At 41.6% G+C, this 19,492-nt stretch overlaps 1 protein-coding gene across 5 annotated transcripts in view; it reads left to right on the top strand.

Moving 5' to 3' along the window:
• The first annotated feature begins 317 nt into the window (after positions 1 to 317).
• Positions 318 to 19,492, top strand: part of LOC125294467 (metal transporter CNNM4) — a 36,745-nt gene continuing 17,570 nt past the window's right edge. For all 5 annotated transcript variants that reach the window (XM_048243239.1, XM_048243244.1, XM_048243242.1 and 2 more), the window contains exons 1-3: positions 318 to 1,756; positions 18,472 to 18,615; positions 18,748 to 18,885. In XM_048243239.1, coding sequence (XP_048099196.1) covers positions 373 to 1,756; positions 18,472 to 18,615; positions 18,748 to 18,885 — 1,666 coding nt within the window. In that variant the 5' untranslated portion in view covers positions 318 to 372. The remainder of the gene's footprint in view (positions 1,757 to 18,471; positions 18,616 to 18,747; positions 18,886 to 19,492) is intronic.

Below are 19,492 nucleotides of genomic sequence, written 5' to 3'. Positions count from 1 at the left end.
TCGTTTAGGCTACGTCTCAGACCACTGCAGGAGCCACCTAGTTTCAGGGCTGCTCAAAAGTCTCCCTAAGCAGGGATTTACACCCCTGTAAAAGTTCCAGAATATACAGGGACAGTTCCTACAGAGAAGACACACGCTATGGTGTGTGTGAAGCACCTGAAAACGGCCCTAATGCGTCAAAAACAGAACAACAACATCCGTCCACCTTAAAAGCTTTCAGTCCACCTTAAAATTAACCAGCGTGGTGGGCTCGATCTATTTCTGACGTCTCGAATGCAGATAGGAGTCGCGGTGGTATTATGTTAATGACGGGCGGGCCATGTGAAATGGTTAGGTGACGTCAAGTCTCATTTCACGGAGAGTGAAACAAACATGGCGACAGAATGGAGTGGGCAGGGGTATATTCTCACTGTTATAGTTTTCTTATGGACTGGATTTGGTGAATGTTCGGGGACAGCGGTTGCCGAGGTCAATGAGAGACGAATCTTTGGCATGCGGCTGCTACACAGCGACAAGGAGGCGACGGTCACAGACCAGGGGATCATCCAGGTAGTCGAGGACTCTCACATCCTTCTCAGACTCTACGGACTACAGATCAATAATGACACCTGGGCAGATATTAAGTTTACGGAACACGGCGACGACGATGATGACAATGGTGACTTTAACAGGACTTGTGCACATTTTACCAAAGATATTGTCATTTGGACTAACATGACCGCAAATGTCAAGGGTACAGCCGCGGTACTGAGCCTAAAAATTAAACAGCTTCGGAAAAACGAGCCACACAAGGAATATGGTTTGTGTGTCAGACAAGAACAAGATGGTAAGTGGTACCTGTTGGGAAAGCCTGACGGTTGGTTACAGGTGGTCGAGGAGAAAGCGAGTTTACTTCCCTTGTGGTTTCAGATTATACTCATATGCTTCCTCTTGGTTCTGTCTGGCATGTTCAGTGGGCTGAATCTTGGGCTTATGGCTTTGGATCCAATGGAACTCAGAATCGTTCAAAGTTGTGGTACCGACAAAGAGAGGAAATATGCGCGTAAAATAGAGCCCATACGAAGGAAAGGAAACTACTTATTATGCTCACTTCTTCTCGGAAATGTGTTAGTCAACACCACGCTAACCATCCTGCTTGATGACCTCATAGGGTCAGGTTTTGGTGCTGTGATTGCCTCCACGAGTGGTATCGTGGTGTTCGGCGAGATTGTGCCCCAGGCACTGTGCTCTCGTCACGGTCTGGCTGTCGGCGCCAATACCATCATGGTCACCAAATTATTCATGTTACTCACATTCCCGCTTTCGTTTCCCATCAGCAAATTACTGGACTGTGTGCTAGGTCAGGAGATTGGCACAGTCTACAATCGGGAGAAGTTGGTGGAGATGCTGAAAGTGACAGAGCCATACAACGACCTCGTGAAAGAGGAGCTTAACATGATCCAGGGTGCTTTGGAGCTTCGGACTAAGACCGTGGAAGATGTGATGACCCCTGTAAATAACTGCTTCATGATCAGCAGTGATGCTGTGCTTGACTTCAACACCATGTCAGAGATCATGGAGAGTGGCTACACGCGCATCCCAGTGTTCGACGACGAACGTTCTAATATCGTGGACATCCTCTTCGTCAAGGACTTGGCCTTCGTGGACCCCGATGACTGCACAACCCTCAAAACCATCACCAAGTTCTACAACCATCCGGTCCACTTCGTGTTCCACGATACCAAGTTGGATTCCATGTTGGAAGAGTTCAAAAAAGGTCAGCATGTGTTTTCTTTAGAGTCAGCTGTGGGTCAAGCAAGACCCACTTAGTGTCCTCTTAATACAAATGGCAATGTGCTTAATCAGTCGAGGCCTATATCCTAGAATCTCGATTAATGGATAGTAGCTTTGGCTCTACCAAGACAATTAGCTAAGTGTAGTTACTGAGGCTTCATAATATTATGTAGACAGGTCTAGACCATTGTAGGCAGAGAAGTGAGTGGAGAAACAATTATTCTCAAACTTAACTAAGTACTGAACTGGGTCATTCCACGTCAATTCAACCAGGGCCTACGCACTTACGTCTCAAAAAATTCTGAAAAAATTACCAGGTGTACCTATGTTACCCAGGAGACACACTGTAAAATTACTCTTATGTAAGATCAATACTTTCCAAGATACAGCCAATTTTACAGGGGGGGGGTGTCGATTTTGTTAGGCCTCTTTTTTTTTTTTTTTGTCAAAGTTCACAAGCCCACAAGCGCCAAGAACTAAACCATGTAGGAGGCTCAAATTTTGCATGCTGGTACATAAATAGGAATAGTATGTAGCAAAATCGTCGTTTGGTCTGCATAATCCTGCATGGTCATAGCTGTCCCTCAAAGTTGATACAAATTTTATTGGAGTTTTGGCTGGGCTCTGTTTAAGCCTTCAGAAGACATATTTGTACTCAACATAGGCTCTTGATTTATTTTCCTTACTGAGATAAGTAGAAACACTCTCACAAAAAACAATGAACAGAAAATAAATTCCTTCAGGGTCTGAACAGCAGACTTTACAAGTCTAAAAAATTTTCATTTTCAAACTCATTTTCAGAGCACCCAAACACCTTGTGGGAATATACAAAGATTTTTTAAATATTTTTTTTCTTTACTCTCCATGATCTTTTCTTTTTAAAAACACCAATTTGACTTGTCTTATGCAAATCTGTCTTTTTCACTTTCCACCCTGAATATGGGCAAAATGCACCATTGACATCAATATGTTTTGTATAGAGCTACCACAGGTTACTCTATACAACCACAGGTGGCAGTGTGGTGACTCTATATAAAACATATTAATGTCAATGGGGCATTTTGCCCATGTTCAGGGTGGAAAATAAAAAAGAAATATTTGCATAAGACAAGTCAAATTGGTGTTTTCAAAAAGAAGGGATCATGGAGAATAAAGAAAAACCTATTTAAAAATCTTTTGTATATTCCCACAAGGTGTTTGGGTGCTCTGAAAATGATAACCAAAATGATTTTTCAGACTTGTGAGGTCTGCTGTTCAGACCCTGAAGGGATTTGTTTTCTGTTCATTGCTTTTTGTGAGAGTGTTTCTACTTATCTCAGTAAGGAAAATAAATCAAGAGCCTATGTTGAGTACAAATATGTCTTCTGAAGGCTTAAACAGAGCCCAGCCAAAAACTCCAATAACATTTGTATCAACTTTGAGGGACAGCTATGACCATGCAGGATTATCCAGACCAAACGTGACTATTTTGCTACATACTATTCCTATTTATGTACCAGCATGCAAAATTTGAGCCTCCTACATGGTTTAGTTCTTGCGCTGTGGGCTTGTGAACTTTGACAAAAAAAAGAGGCCGAACAAAATCGACACCCCCCTCCCCCTGTAAAACTGGCTGTATCTTGGAAAGTATTGATCTTACATAAGAGTAATTTTGCAGTGTGTCTCCTGGGTAACTTAGGTACACCTGGTAATTTTTTCAGAATTTTTTGAGACCTAAGTGCGTGGGCCCTGGTTGAACTGACGTGGAATGATCCAAATGGAAGTAGTAGGCCTAGCCTAATGCTGAGACCAAGATGGTCTCAGGCCATGCAGCGATTCTCTCCAAATGTGCCTTCTTTCTTCACAGACTTTTACTACTATGAGCGCAAACTCTGAGTAGGGGACCTTCAGTGGGCCTTGATCTGATCTCAGTTCAGTCAAATCCCTTTACTCTGAGGGGAACTGATAATAGCTGACAATTACCACCCCCACCCACAAAAATAAACACTCTTGTCTGACATTATTCTGCCCCTTTTCCGATAGTTGGCTGTGGATAAAAGATCTTTTCTGCAGGATTTAGTCTCGCCACTGCTGTTTGGCCGCAAGCTACACAAAGTTTACAAACTCAAGGCTATCGTACTGATTTCCCCGTCTGGCAATCCTGAGCAGATCACTGTCAGGGATCTAAAAACAGTGTGTAGGCCGCACCACAACCCTCCTCCTTTTAAGATACAGACATATTGAGGGGCAGCCGTGGCCTGACCTATCCCCTCACTTAAAAAGTGCCGCTGTTGTTGCAGGCAGCTCGCTGCGCCGGGATTAGTGTGTGCTTCACTTCACTGTGTGCTGAGTGTGTTTCACTAATTCACGGATTGGGATAAATGCAGAGACCAAATTTCCCTCACGGGATCAAAAGAGTATATATACTTATATACACTGGCCTGCAAAAATCCACACCACAGTTGAGACAGAACAAGCCAGGTCTGGCCCTGTGTGCCAATCTCAAAATTTGTTGGGGTGTGACATTGCCTTAGGTGTGACATGCACTGTGCATTCAGAGCTTCATAACCTAGTAGGGGTGTAAAGGTTCACATATTTATACAGGTTTGTTAGGTACAGGACATTAGGTTCAATACAGATGTACCGAATGTGCCGAATGCAGTCTTTAACAGTAATCAACAGTAGGCTTTTTTGTGTGCCAATTTTTTGCCGTTTAAAATTTGAGTTTCCACACAAACACATAACCAATGGTGGTGGACCATATGTAGGGTTGCAAAGGGGCGGAAACTTTCCGGTAAATTTCCGGAAACTTATTATGGGAAGTTAAGCTGGGGAATTTTGGAAATATTCCAAATTGGAAACTTTCATGGAATTAAAGCAAATTATGGGAATTAATTGGAATTTACGGGAATTAACATGGAATTTTAGGTAATTCATACAAACTGTTTCATATACAAACATTAACATTTTGTTTCGTAATAAGCAATATGATTTGTATGTTCGGATTTTTGCTTAGCTTAGCATAAAAAGCTAGCTAGCATGCTAGCGGGAATCCCATTCTCTGCCTATGGTTTAATAGTGTGCTAAACCAGCAACACTGAACTGCCCAAGATACACTACACTACACTACACTACACTACACTACACTACACCACTCAACAACAAAATCTGATTGGTTGGAAAAAAATTTCCCCATACATGCATATGAATGCACCATAGATTTCCTTTATGTATAGCAGCCTATGCCGATTGCTGTGTGCATGTGATTTGATTATGTGCAGGGTAGAAATTTGACTGAAATTGCATTAAATCGCATTGTTTTAACTAATATTATGCTGCAAGATGGGGTTTTGTCCACTACATTTAAGTTCCCTGTTATAAACTAACTTGCCATATTAAAAATTCCCAGTTTATTCCCATTAATTCCAGTTTATTCCTGTTAATTCCCATATATTCCCGTTAATTCCCATGGAAAGTTTCCAACTTTGAAATTTCCCGGAATTTTGCAACCCTAACCATATGTCAGTTTAATTAATTAACACCAAAACACATTTGACACATTTTCAAAATACTATTCCTGTGTTCAGGAAGGTTGATCATGTGTTGAGCATCAGCAATATTGTCAGTGAATGTTAGCAATACTTACTGGAGGCTTACTATATGGAAAGTTAAGTGAACAGTGACTACAACACCAATCCCCAAAGCCCAAGATGGTGTCCTGTAAATGGGGTTTGTCCACACCCCAAAGATACTCAGTTTTCTGTCATAGAGGAGTAAAGAAGCCTGGATTATTGACATTTTAACAGTTGGATTTCAAAGAATAGCCGATTATCAAAAATAGTTGTGTAATAGCTTAGTTCACACCTAATTTACTGATGTATTGATTGTTTGCTGCCTTGCTGCCTAGAGGATAGTTTAATATATTGAACACAGTTGTGGCCTATGGAAATCTGCATGCAGTGTTTCCCACAGAATTGAATTCCATTTGTGGTGGTTGGTTTGCAGAATTAACTTGAATACAACAGTTTTTAACACAGCACAGCGTGCACAGCGTGGTTATGATGCTAACCAGATTTAAGGACAATTTAGTACAACCTGGAAAATCATTGTGTGGTGGTCAATGTTGATATTGTGGTGGGCCGCCACAAATAAGTCAATGTATGGTTTAGAGCAGAGCCCTCTGTTTCTGTCTAGTGTGTAGGGGTAAGACATGGGGCAATTTTACATTCCGAGCTACGATATGTTAGTTCACCACTGACATGCATGTTATAGGTCACTGGACACGGATATCTGTACACAAATGTGTATCCGGTTTGGACCAGATTTTGTCATAGCTTAGCCTCCTCCACCGTCTTGGTGAGCAGGGGTGTGACATTGACATACACTGGGGCAACTTTACATTAGTGCTTCATAACATAATGATATGTGTTCAAGGGAAGGGTCCACAGCCACTAAGAGACCAAGAATAGTGTGCTACAGAGTGTTCTACTTATTCTACTGAAAAATATTTTCTTGTATGTGTTGGACTTTGCACGGTGGACAGGGTGGTAGGGTAGTGGGACAGGGTGCTGTTGTTGGACATCTCAGAGCAAAGAACTCTGTTTTTCTGCACTTCACCTCTCCCTGGGACTTCAAGGTCACCTCTTGTTATGAGCTCTCTCTTTCAGCAACTCCCCTACACACACACACACACACACTTTCTCTCTCTCTCACTCACACACTCTCATGCGTGCACATGGAACGGAGGCGAACTGAGCTAGTGTGCTAGTTGCCCATGTAAATCCTCACACCCCTAACCTTAAGAACGCTTCTAACTGCTGAGTTGGAAGCCTGGGCTTTTAGCTCAGTGGTTAGAGCGTTCGACTCCCATGCCGGTGTGTGTCGAGGTGGCGGGTTCGAGGGCCGTGAGCGGCGGACGAATTACAACCTCTGTTACACACACACACACATACATTACATACTCACTCACTCACTCACTCACTCATTCACACAGTATGCACAAATTCATGTTGTATTTGCAAGTCAGCTCTTTAAGCAACATCTTAACTCCACCCCTAAAAGATGAAATTGTTATTTTCACAAGCCTTGGGCTGCTGGACAACTCACAGCTCACTTGTCTGTTGTTGAGCATAAATGAGGTTTTTATGTGTGCACAACACTCCTGACACTGCCCTGATCCAGGTTACATTAGCTTTGTTTTGTTTTTATTGCCTACTGTTGTGTCATGTTTTTTTGGTTATGGGATTATATGTCCACTCCACACGTAGACTATAGTCTAGTCGTAGTCATGTTATGAGTGTTGCAACAGAGTGTTGCTACCATCTGGGTTCAGGGGGAATGCTGAGTGGTGGGGAGTGGTGATAGTTGTGGTCTACAGCAGAGCTGTACATTATATCTTTTTTTTATGTTCATAGCACTGGTGCTACAGAGGTTGATAGTTTTGTAGCACAATCCATAAAATCTCTAGCATCGGTATGTAGTTACAAACTTCTACACTCTAGAAAACATTTGTCACCGGTGCTAAGCTGGTAACTCATTTTTTTTGTAGCATACACAGTAGGCACGGTACAGCCCTGGTCTACAGACGTAGATAGATTCCCCAGGGGGATAATCAATAAGCACACATCACTCCATGCTCCACAGCTAAGAATGTGGGCACAGCACCACATATAACACACATAACATGCAACACATGACGGCACATACAATATGTAACATGTAACATATATTTTCAACCCCACCCAGTACAAACAAATCGAACTCACATTTGTAAAGTGACCTTGAGTCTGAGAAAGGTGCTATATAAATAATACTTATTATTATTATTATTATTATTATTATTATTATTATTATTATTATCAAGTAGGAACAATCACATAATTGTAACACAAGCAGACGCACCCAACTGAACCCCATGCAGACAGTCTCAAGGCCCAACTGCACGTCATGCAACCTGTGCTGTGTTGACTGCCTTGTTTAGCCTGGGCTTGAACCCACAAACCTGCTGCTGCTTGGATAGACTGGGCGTGTAGTGAGGATGCTCAAGGTGGGCGTGTAGTGAGGATGCTCAAACGCATGGGTGCTAGCAAGGCCTAGTGTCTGTCTCTACCTAGTGTGTGTCTCTGAAGTTGTCGGCTGGGAGATTTACTCACTGCACATTGCACAGTTGCTGTACCCGCTTGCTATTGTTACATCAGGTAGTTCCAGATTTGAACTAACACTCAAGCCACAGTGAAGTATGCTTCATACATCAGTGAGGCCACATTAGGAGTTTGGAGTAAGGCCTTAATGATTAATGTAGCCTACCGCCTGGAAACAAACAGCTGTTGAGATGTCCATAGAACATACTGATTAGAGAGTGAGAGTGATTGATCACTTGATGGATTAATTGATTGCTTGATCACTGTTTCCCCTCCGGCTTCATTGTGTGTCACATGTCACATACAGTCAGTATGTGTTCACTCATTCTTTTGTGGAGTAGTCACAGTGTTTCCCACAGAATTAAATTTTATTTGTGGTGGTAGGTTTGCAGAATTAACTTGAATGCCACAGTTATTAACAAATTAGCGCAGCATGGTTATGATGCTAACTAGATTTACGCACAATTTAGTACAACATGGAAAATCATTGTGTGGTGGTCAATGTTGATATTGTGGTGGGCCGCCACAGATAAGTCAATGTATGGGGAACACTGAGTCACATCTGCTCATTGTCTAGTCACACAGCATAGCCCTGTGCTCCCTTGAGTTCTCAGTAGACATTGTAAACATTGGCAGATGACACGGTAAATCAGTTTAGCGAAGGCCTGTTGCTTTGGTCATAGAGGGATGTTATGTTGTTTTATTTATGATGATGGTAGCCCCCAATGGGGTCGGGAAATAACTAAACAACGCACAGCGTTTTATGGCATGTGTCAAGCTCACAAAGTTAGCCTCAGTTCATTTGTTTTTGAGAACAGTCTGTTTCGGCCTCCTCCTGTTGTTGATCTTGACTCTGTTCCAGACAACAACTCAAAGCTCTCCCGTCGTGAGAAGATGTTGGTGGCCACTTTTCTCAGTTTACGAGGAACATGAATCAGCGAATAACCCACACACACTAACATATCAGAGGATATTTTTAGAGTTCTGAACAAGATTTCCCTGCCACTTACTCTATACAGTGTCTCAAAATAGATCTGGTGTACACTATGTGGACCTTGACTGTACTCAAATAACGTATCTTCTTTCTATTATATCTTTTGTATTGGGCCTTATCATGTGAAGGGACTTGTCCTGTGACCTGATATCAGGCCATAATAAATATATTATGACCTGTCAGTGTCATAATATATTTATTGTCATTGCATGGAGTACAACAAATTTAGTTGCAATCTTCATGTGCCCTAAGACATAGCAGAGTTAAAACACCTAATAAAGTGCCAGTAATATAAAAACTTTATAGAAACCTAAAATAAATGCAGAAAACTCTTGAAAATGGGAAATCAGAAAGAAATATGCCCGTCTGTTTTGTGGCTCTTCACTTCCATCTCTGTAGTTTTGCAGAAGTCTCTTATGTGCATGTGGCTCTTGAGTCTCCTCCCCCATCAGAAATGATCCTTTGTGTCATGTGTCCTCACACGGCGAGTGCCCTTTGGCACTGTGAACACACACACACACACACACACACGTACACCCTACCTGAAAGGCGCCATGTTGCTGCGCCCAGTCTTGGTTGGGCTGCTGCCACTCCCTCCTCTCTGTGTTCAATGTTCTTGCTATGGCTTTCACTCCAAGACACACACACGCAAACACACCCCCACACACACATTTAGAACTGGGCCTGTAAAATGATTTCTCAACCGACATGTTGATAAGGCAGCCTGTTGCAAGCCAAGTGCAGGATCTCCCGGCTCTTTTTTTATTTGCTTCTTCTACTTTTGTTTTTGTCTGGCTTTGGCTTTGTCTCTCAACTTCCTGGAGTTTGACTTGCGTTGTTTTAAGGTGAGGGAGGTTGACCCAGAGCCTAGATGGGGAGCTTGTGGTCAGGAGAGAGAGCGCCCCTGTGCTGTGCTGTGCTGTGCTGTTGACTGGGCCACCGCTGTGCCTGAGAGCAGGGCTATTTTTATGGAGCTCTGTCGGGCCTGGGCCCCTCAGGTGTGCTGCTGCTGTGGCCGCAGCTGAGTCACTCACATTCTTTAGCTCCTAGTCGCCGGCAGACTCAGCAACCGTGCCATTTCCCCCGTCCCCCTAAACACACACACACACACACACACACACACGGAGAGTCATTTGACCTCCTCTCCGACATGAGGGGATTCAGTCATGTGATCTGGCCTACCAGACGATGCATTTTGTGTGTGTGTGTGTGGTGGTAGTGGCGGCGAGGGGTTGAAGGAAACAGTGTCTGTCTGTGTGTGTGTAGTGTGGAGGGTTTGAAGTAAGCTGTGAGTGTGTGTACAGGAACTCTAATCTCCTGGTGGTGTGCTGTTGTTTAGCTTTGTGTTCTGCATTTGGCTGTTATGGTAACCGCTTTCAGGTTCTATTTCCTCAGTTTCGATGTGTTTTTGTTGGTGGGTGGTGATTGGTGGGCGTTGACGTAAGCCTCTTTGCTGTAATAGGATCATGGAGAGGGAAGAGGGGTGTCTGCATGAACTGTCTGGGGACTTTTCTGAAGTGTCTTTTCCTCTTCTGACTCTTCTCCTTCCTTCCTCTTCCTCCCTCCTGGAGTCTGTCTGTCATCACTTTATTTTTGCTGAGTCGCACTAGTCTGTGAGGGATGTCACCACAAATCAGGTCAAAATCAAGGTCATTTTGTTTGTATAGCACATTTTAAACAACAGGAGGTTGAGCCAAAGTGCTTTACAATTAAACAAGTGAACCACATCTAAACAACAAGCTAAAAGTGGAAAAAAAAGTTATTAAAATAATAATTATTAGGCCTAGATAAAAAGAGTAAATATTTAACATGAGAATCAAAATAATATACAATGATAAAGGTAGATCAAATCAAGAAACTTGATCTATGTCTGTTTCTCGCTCCCTCTTTTCTGGTTGCCTCTCTATCTCCATTTCAAGGCCAATTTCCCTTTTGCGTGTTGGTCTTAGTCATATAATTTTCCATTTGTTGGTTTTGAAAGTTGAAAGAGAAATTTGCTTGTTGACAAACTGTTAAGCCTACATTTACCAAAACCAGACCAAAAAAAGAAGACCGCTTTCTAGCAAATGGAGTAGGGAAAGGACTCTTTACATTCGTAGCCTAGGTGTGCATAACTAATCAAGAATCAGAAGCTAGCAATGCTGTGTGTGTCTGTGTGCATTTCATTCTGTGATGAAATGCACAGTCATCATCATACTGTGTATGTTACAACACTGGCTTGAGTGGGTATGCCCATGCACACTTAAAGCAGATCAGCTTTCTGTGATGCTATTTCATTGCAACACATTGGTCTGTGTGAGATCACCAACACACTCACAACACCAGGGGCCTGTACTACGAAGGGAGCTTAACCTACCCAGATGTAACCCAGGGTTACTTTGTTAAACCAGGGTTGACAAAACCTGGTTATCTTAAGTGGTGTTAATCGGTACTCACGACGCTGATTATGAAGTTGATTTGTTGAGCGGGGTTAACCTGTGCGCTGTTCACATAAAAGGGCGGGTTGCAGCGCAAGTCACCACTTTCAATGATTCTGCTGATCACCTTATTTTTACGGATGAGGAATGCACAATTATTATGACAAGTTATGAGGAATTAAAACCCACTCTACGACAAAAATCAAATATGTCGGCAGTGAGCAAAGCAAGGCTGTTGGCAACGTATTACAGATCGGGTAGCCTAAATGCCTAAAAGTAAAGTTTTATTCCCACATGTTCTTCAAATATGTGTTACGGAGGGTTAGTAGCTTACGGAATGTCTGAAATGAGTTGAAATAATTAAATAGCCTAATTTGAGTTCATAGAAAGGCCTACAGATGCAACCCAATTCAGAAGTGGGCATATAGATTACAGTAATAAGGATAATTGAATGTTTAAGTAGCCCCCCTTGACTGATTTAGTTTATGCCTAATCCTGTGAACATTTCAGATGCAACACCATTGCCAAATGCACATGGCAGCAGGTGAAAATGAAACACAAAAACATTATTCAGAATAGGTTTATATAGTTATAGCTTGCATTAATATTTCATAATTATGAAATCATGTAGGCCTAGCTTATAGCCTTCACTTGGCCTCTGTTTTACAGCTAACAAGAAACAGGTGTCTTCGAACACTACTGTAGGAGGAAAGGCACCAGAGTGTTTTACAGTAGCAGAGGAGTTGGCCATCGCAAATAATAGTGGAAGGCCGATTATGGAGGGGGTTGAGGGAGGCATTCGGTCGGATTCTGGTGCTGTGGAAATGTGTAGCCTTTATGTGCAGGGTACAGTAATATGACATTCAATTCAACAAGTTTGTTAAAATGGTGATTTTATTCATTAGGCCTACTGTAGGCTATGTCCGATTTATTTTTAGGCTATTCTTTGCTCAGATGTTCAGCATAATGTAGGCCTATTTCCGATTTATTTTTCGGACATACAGTATTCTTGCATCACCGATTGAATACATGAATGTCCCACGCACGGACATTGCTATGAGGCGTCTTCCTAGATCATCTGACAAAGATAACGAATTCCCTAAGCCTGACAATCTATATCTTCATAGAGAATATCGTCCGGCATGCGCTATATATATTTTATGGCGGTCTCTAAACCCCCTAAGCCCTGCGAAGAGAGTCCCCCCACGATTTGCGCTCCAATGTCGTGATGGATCATCCAGGATGCGCCGACATGTCTCGAGAAATTGTTAGTGGAGGGGTGGTACTTATAAAGGGTGTGGTTAACGGAAACCCTCGGGTTAACCAAGAACATAACCTGGTCGGAGCAGGTTTGAGATGCAGCGTAAATTGCCATGGCAGCATACCTCGGTTAAAACCTATCCACCTTTTCAGTGATACGGGTTAATCGGGAAGTTACGCCACACGTGATCAAGTTACTCTCGAAGTTACCCAGATAAGACAGAAACCCTGCTTCGTAGTACAGGCCCCAGCTCAGCAGCCTTCCTGGTGTGGTTGGCCCAACATGTGCGTGCGTGCGTGTGTGCGTGCATGTCTGGTTTTAGCCTGGCACAGACAAGTCATTACTTGAACTTCCCAAATGTCATCCTTATAAAAATGGATAAAAATCGATAAAATCCCTATAAAAATCATCTGTAAAGTTATTTTTCAAACCAAATGCAACAAGTCAGATTAGAGATTGACATTGGAATGGATCTCAACCAAGCCAATGCTAGGTCTTGACTTGGGCAGTTTCAGTGGATGTTTTGAGTTTCAGATTCAGTTTGTTTGGGTAGGAAGCTTACGCACACGCACATGCACACGCATACACACACACACACACACGCCCACAGACACATACCCCTGAGAAGATGCTCTTTCTTTTTGTTCTGTAATCAGTTGTTTCCCCAGTAGCCTTCAATACAGGATATGTGTGCACTAGTGAATCCTCCAGTCCAGTCTAAATGCATATTGAGTTTTGTTCTTGCACACTGTCAATGGCAGTTTTGTTTTGTTTATCATAAGGAAAGGATATAGGATTGCAAGTACAGTACAAGGAAGTACATTTCATTGGGTCGCTCTTGTAGACTAGTGTTTAGGGAAGAGCCATGTGTTGGTCATGACACATTGGGTGTTCTACAACTCAATGAGACGATGCACTGTGTGATAGTCAACGCAAACTGACCATCAGGGGGTGGGGAGATGAAAGTGGTTTCATTATATACTGCTCAAAAACATTAAGGGAATACTTCAATCATACACTGGATCGGTACTCTGAAACTGTTTGGTTCTGAGCACTAGTAAAACTTTTGAGGCGAGTGTTTTATTTTGCAAGAACTGTCAGACATTCTGTGAATGTAGTTTGAAAATAGAGAAAAGGGTGGAAGGTTTCACAAAATGTGTTTTAACAATTGTGGAAAACTGTAAGTGTTCCCTTAATTTTTTTAGCAGTATATTTCATTACAGGGGTTTCATATGAATATATAATTAAATTTCTTTCATTATATTCTGTCTTTTTATATATTCATATAAAAAATGGGCATTCATTCATTCATAGTCTAAATATTTCCTAAGATTTCACACTTGTTTAGCCTAGTTCACATGAACAGTCGTAACAGATAATAATGATAATAATAATAATAATAATAATAATAATAATAATAATAATAATAATGCATTTTATTTATGGGCGCCTTTCTGAACACTCAAGGTCACCTTACAAAATCAACAATAAAACATTCAATCCATTAAACAAGCAATCAGAGAACACAAGATCATCTGAAGTAGGCTAATTATTCATTATCATTGGAATGATGTCATTTTATAATTATATTGATAAGCTCAGGAGTTTTGTCTAGTTGTTATGCTCTTGTCAGTAATTAAACAAACAAAACTTCCTTGTTACTCCAGTTCTTATCTGGGTATGTTCTTTTCTTCTGAATGTCACTGTTCTACACATTGTGGATATTTTTGTACACATTGTGATTATTGTTTTACACAATGTGGTTATTGACCAATTTTGTATTAAGGAATTCCCTTTTAAGTCCCTGCAGTTCCCCCAGTTTTGCACTGAGTTGTCCTTCCCTTCCAGTTTACTTTTGGGTCTGTGTCACCCAATTGCGTTTTTTGAGCTAACGGCGGTTATTTTCTATACAAATCCTATGAAGTTCAGCGTTCACAGCGCTCAGCTAAAAAAAGCTCTCGGCGCTGACTGTCTTTTCCCCCGAGGCGCTTAGATAGACAGGTGATATTTTTGAGATATGTGCTTCCTAGAGGCATTTTTTAGTAAAAGTTGGGAACAGGACTTTTTAACATAATTAAGGTGTGCTGAATCCAACTAGCCCTGTTCCCAAGCTGAATTTTGAGTTAATGACCATCTAATTAGCATAAATAAAATGGTTGCCAAAATGGCGATTTTGGGCACTTTCATTGGGCAGATGTCATTATACCATGTAAATTAATTCATATTGTTCACAGAAATCTCCCTTGGCCAATAGATCAAGGATACAGGCTGAAAAAAAGAAAAAAAATCTAGTATTATGCCTATGTTAATTACCTTAAAAAAAACCTTTGAAAAATGTAATTGTTAAAAAACTGAGCAGGCACACGGTATTTGAAGAATGAGACTTATGTTTTTTGAGGGTCAAGGAAGATGTGTAGTGATGAAATGTAAAGTTTAAAATTGTGGCCTACTGGTTAGATCTTCGGGCTTGAAACCAAAGGGTTGCCGGTTCGATCCCGACCAGTAGGAAAAAATGGGTGGTGGAAAGGTTGAGCACTAGTCTCCCTTGCCCACATCCACGGCTGAAGTGCCCTTGAGCAAGGCACCTAACCCCCCAACTGCTCCCCGAGCATCACTGTAGCAAGGCAGCTCACTGCTCCAGGTTAATGTGTGCTTCAATGTGTGACCTGTGTGTTCACTAATTCACGGATGGGATACATGCAGAGACCAAATTCCATGTATACCAAAGTATACTTGGCCATAAAACCTGATTTACATGACATTTTACATAATTGAAGCGAATTAGGTTGGTAATGTATGTAGTCTCTGAGTAAGTTACACTTTACGGTAAGGATACATGAATTAATTCATGATTTATGTATTACTTCATTCATTCATATAATTAATCATCAGGAATTTACTGAGTTCATAGTTTGTCATTTGTGACCTCATACATGAACACATTACTAAAGTATTAGGTACGGTGGGCACATCATTATGAATTATGATGTATTAACAATGATCATGACTTTATTTTTCTGCCAAAAATGTGGTCATCACCGCTCAAATTCTGATTTGAACATAACTTTGGAGTTCTCTAAACACATGTCATTATTCACTACTTTAGTTGAGGGGCCACAGACATGATGAATGCATGAGCAATTATCCTAAAATTCATGTAATCATGATGATCATGCTTAAAAAAATCATAATGAAATACCCATCATATCTAATGCTTTAGTTGATGTGTTGTTCATACATGAGGTCATCATGAATGAGAGTATATGAATTCATGTCAATTCCTGATGATTCATAGGATATAAAGGAATGAAGTAATGCATAAATCATGATTAAATTCATGCATGAATTCATGATAATGTACCTTTACTATAAAGTGTTACCCACATTTCTTCATAACCTTTGTGTTAGTAAAATGATTGAATGTCCTGTGAATTAATAGCTAAATGAATAACTTTTATAACTAGTGCAAGTTCAAGTTACTTTATTTGTACCCAGAGGTAGATTTTGTTTGCAGTTTAGAGTGCTTCAAGAGAATTTGCCAGAACAGGAGCACAGAGGATGCCATCTTTACGGCACTTCACTCTGCCCTGTCCCTCCTTGACAATAGCAACACCTATGTAAGAATGCTGTTCATTGACTTCAGTTCAGCATTCAACACCATTATCCCCTCCAAACTGATCACCAAACTCAGTGAACTGGACGTCAATACCTCCCTCTGAAACTAGATTCTGGACTTCCTAACCAACAGACCGCAGTCTGTTAGATTAGATAACCTCACCCACTCAACCCTCACCCTGAACACCGGCGTGTGCTGAGCCCTCCTTTACTCCCTCTTCACCTACAACTGCATACCTGTACATGGCTCTAACACCATTGTCAAGTTTGCAGACAACACTACGGTGATTGCTCTCATCAGCAACAATAATGAGACAGCCTGCAGGGAGGAAGTCCAGCACCTAACATCGCGGAGCACCAACAACAACCTGGCTCTCAACACCAAGAGGACCAAAGACCTCATTGTGGACTTCAGGAAGTCAAAAGCTAGCACACAAAGCCCCATCCTCATCAACAGGACTGAGGTGGAACATGTCACCAGTTCATGTTTCTGGGTGTCCACATCTCTGTGGACCTCTCTTGGACCCTCAACACCTCTACCTTGATCAAGAAGGCTCACCAGCATCTCTTCTTCCTGAGGAGACTAAAGAACACAACCTCTCTCCTCAGATCCTGGTGAACTTCTAAACCTCTACCGCTGCACCATTGAGAGCACCCTCACCAACTGTGTCACATGGTGGCAACTGCTCTGCCTCCGACTGGAAAGCACGGCAGAGGATGGTGAAAACGGCTCAACGCATCACTGGTCCTGGTCCTGGTCCTGGTCCCCCCCCCCGGTGCCTCCTTGCCTGTGCCTGTTGAGGTGTCCATGTCGATGGCAACCTTCACAGGGACAACAAGGAGTACACACTTTATTACACTTAAACATAGCGATATTCTACTGATATTTATACTGTTCATACTGCACATACTCATATATTTTCAGTACTCTGCACGATGACAATGAAGTTGAATCTAATCTAGATAATCTAATCCAGTGGTCCCCAAACTACGGCCCGCCACCTCATTTTAGGTGGCCCCCCAAATCGTCAAACTAGTTTCCCCATTCATTGTCCGAGTCTTAACAGTATATTGTTTTGGCGCTGTTTTGCGTTTGCATCGAAAACAGAATGAAATGTAAGCCCCTGCAAACAATGTTAGAGGCCTATGCAACATCGTCAATTAATTGTTAAAACTAAAACCTCTGGGACTTTAATTTTTATTCCCCATTCATTCTCTAGGTGGTTAGAATGGTGGTCTTAACAGTACACATGTATTAGCTGTGTTACTGGCCCATCTTTTAATAAAATATCTTTTGGGAAGAAAAATGTTTTTGGGGACCACTGATGACCATATAAAACAGCTAACAATGGTATTAAACATGTGACTGCTGGCCATCTTTCCCATTTGGAATCAAGGATATGATGCTAGCTTTCCCATTTGGAATCAAGGATATGATGCTAGTTTACAGGTAGTTCAAAGGAACTCCAATGATTTTAAACTCCAAACATGTGTCCACCCACCACGAAGAAGATGTTTACCAATGAAGTCAGGCCACACTCTTTACCAAAGAGGACCGTAAACATAGTCAAGAGTATAATAAGGCTAATTAGCATAATAATAGTTGGTTTTGCATTTTTATATTTTTCATAGCCTTTACTTTTTATTTATTGCCCACGGGAGATTTCTGAGATGCACAGATGTGAACAATATTAATTTATTTACATGGTATAATGATGCCCGTCCGAAGAAAGTGCCCAAAATTGCCATTTTGACAGCCATTTTGTTTATGCTAATTAGATGGTCAAAAACTCAATTAACAAAATTAATGCACAAATAGGCTGACACCAGACATAATTTCACTGCATTTCTTACTTCCAGTAACTATATGCATGTGACAATAAACTTCCTTGTATCCTTGTAACTCACAATTCTGCCAGGGCTAGTTGGATTCAGCACATGTTAATTATGATAAAAAGTCCTGTTCCCAACTTTTACTAAGAAATGCCTCTAGACCAATATGCAAGGACTTTTTCTTGAAATAGCACTTGTCTATAGAGTGCTGAAAGTTGAAATCTGTTCAACTTTTAGAACAGTGCTGGGCTCGTCAATGTCACTTCTCTCACAATGACCATAACCTAGCAACAATAAACACAGGCCCTTATGCTCTTCACTGTTCAATAGAGCTAGGCCTTTAACTAGAAATCTAAATTGCATCAATTATGTTGATTGGCTTAGTGGAGTAATTGGTCTATGGGTGCCAATTGTAACAATAACTGTAGTGATTGATCTGTGTGATGTGATCCACTGCAGGTAAATCTCACCTGGCCATCGTCCAGAAGGTCAACAGCGAGGGTGAGGGAGATCCCTTCTATGAGGTGCTGGGTCTCGTCACTCTGGAAGATGTCATTGAGGAGATCATCAAGTCTGAGATCCTTGACGAGTCCGACCAATACAGTGAGTACACCACAAATATTTGAAAGATGGAGTTATTGGGGAATAGGGGGTTGCTTTGTCTGCATGGCATATACCATACTGTCTTGGTAGCTTTCGATTGACATCACTGTGTGTTTGTGTTTCTGTTTTTAGCTGACAACCGCACCAGGAAAAAAGTGGACCCCAACAACAAGAATAAGAGGGACTTCTCCGCCTTCAAGCACGAGAGCGAGTCCAAGGTGAAGGTCTCGCCCCAGCTGCTGCTGGCTGCGCACCGCTTCCTGGCCACAGGTACGTTAGGGTTGGGCTCAGTCTCTATATGCTAAACCGGCACATCCGGGAACTTTGAATTTGCTGCACGTTCCCGCCCCCTTTTCGGCGGAAAAACCGCTTGGATTCAATGGAAACCTATGGAGTTGCATCCACGTGGTAGGTGCTTGCTTTCTCCAAAAAAGGGGCGTGGTGTAGAGTTGTGTTGTCTGACAAAATTAACACTAATTATTTGGTATTGTAGTTTTTTCTCTTAATGGTACAGACAGAGACGGTTGATAAAGCAGTTAACTATAAATTCTTTGGTACAGATGTAACGAAGCTACAAATGAGATCAATGTGGAACTGGTAACTGATAAAAATGTTGTAACTCTAGTAATCCTGGGTTTCTGATTTACCCTAACATTTTTTGCTGGCCTTAAATTTTATTCATGATGGTCTTTAAAAGGTCTTATTGATTTTGATGAAACCTGAAGAAACCCAAACAAAGGTAGCGTCCAACTGCCATATTCCCTAAGCAGGTAATGAGGGACACCAGGGCAAAGCAAAAAAAAAAAAAACACCACACGCAACACCCAACCTTATACAACGCTACCCTAGGACATTGCTGCCAATGCAGCGATTGCGT

The sequence above is a fragment of the Alosa alosa genome, chromosome 5 (assembly GCF_017589495.1).
Source record: "Alosa alosa isolate M-15738 ecotype Scorff River chromosome 5, AALO_Geno_1.1, whole genome shotgun sequence".
Taxonomy (NCBI): Eukaryota; Metazoa; Chordata; class Actinopteri; order Clupeiformes; family Clupeidae; genus Alosa; species Alosa alosa.
The sequence above is the reverse complement of the archived record's forward strand: the minus strand, read 5'-3'. Positions and strand labels throughout refer to the sequence as shown.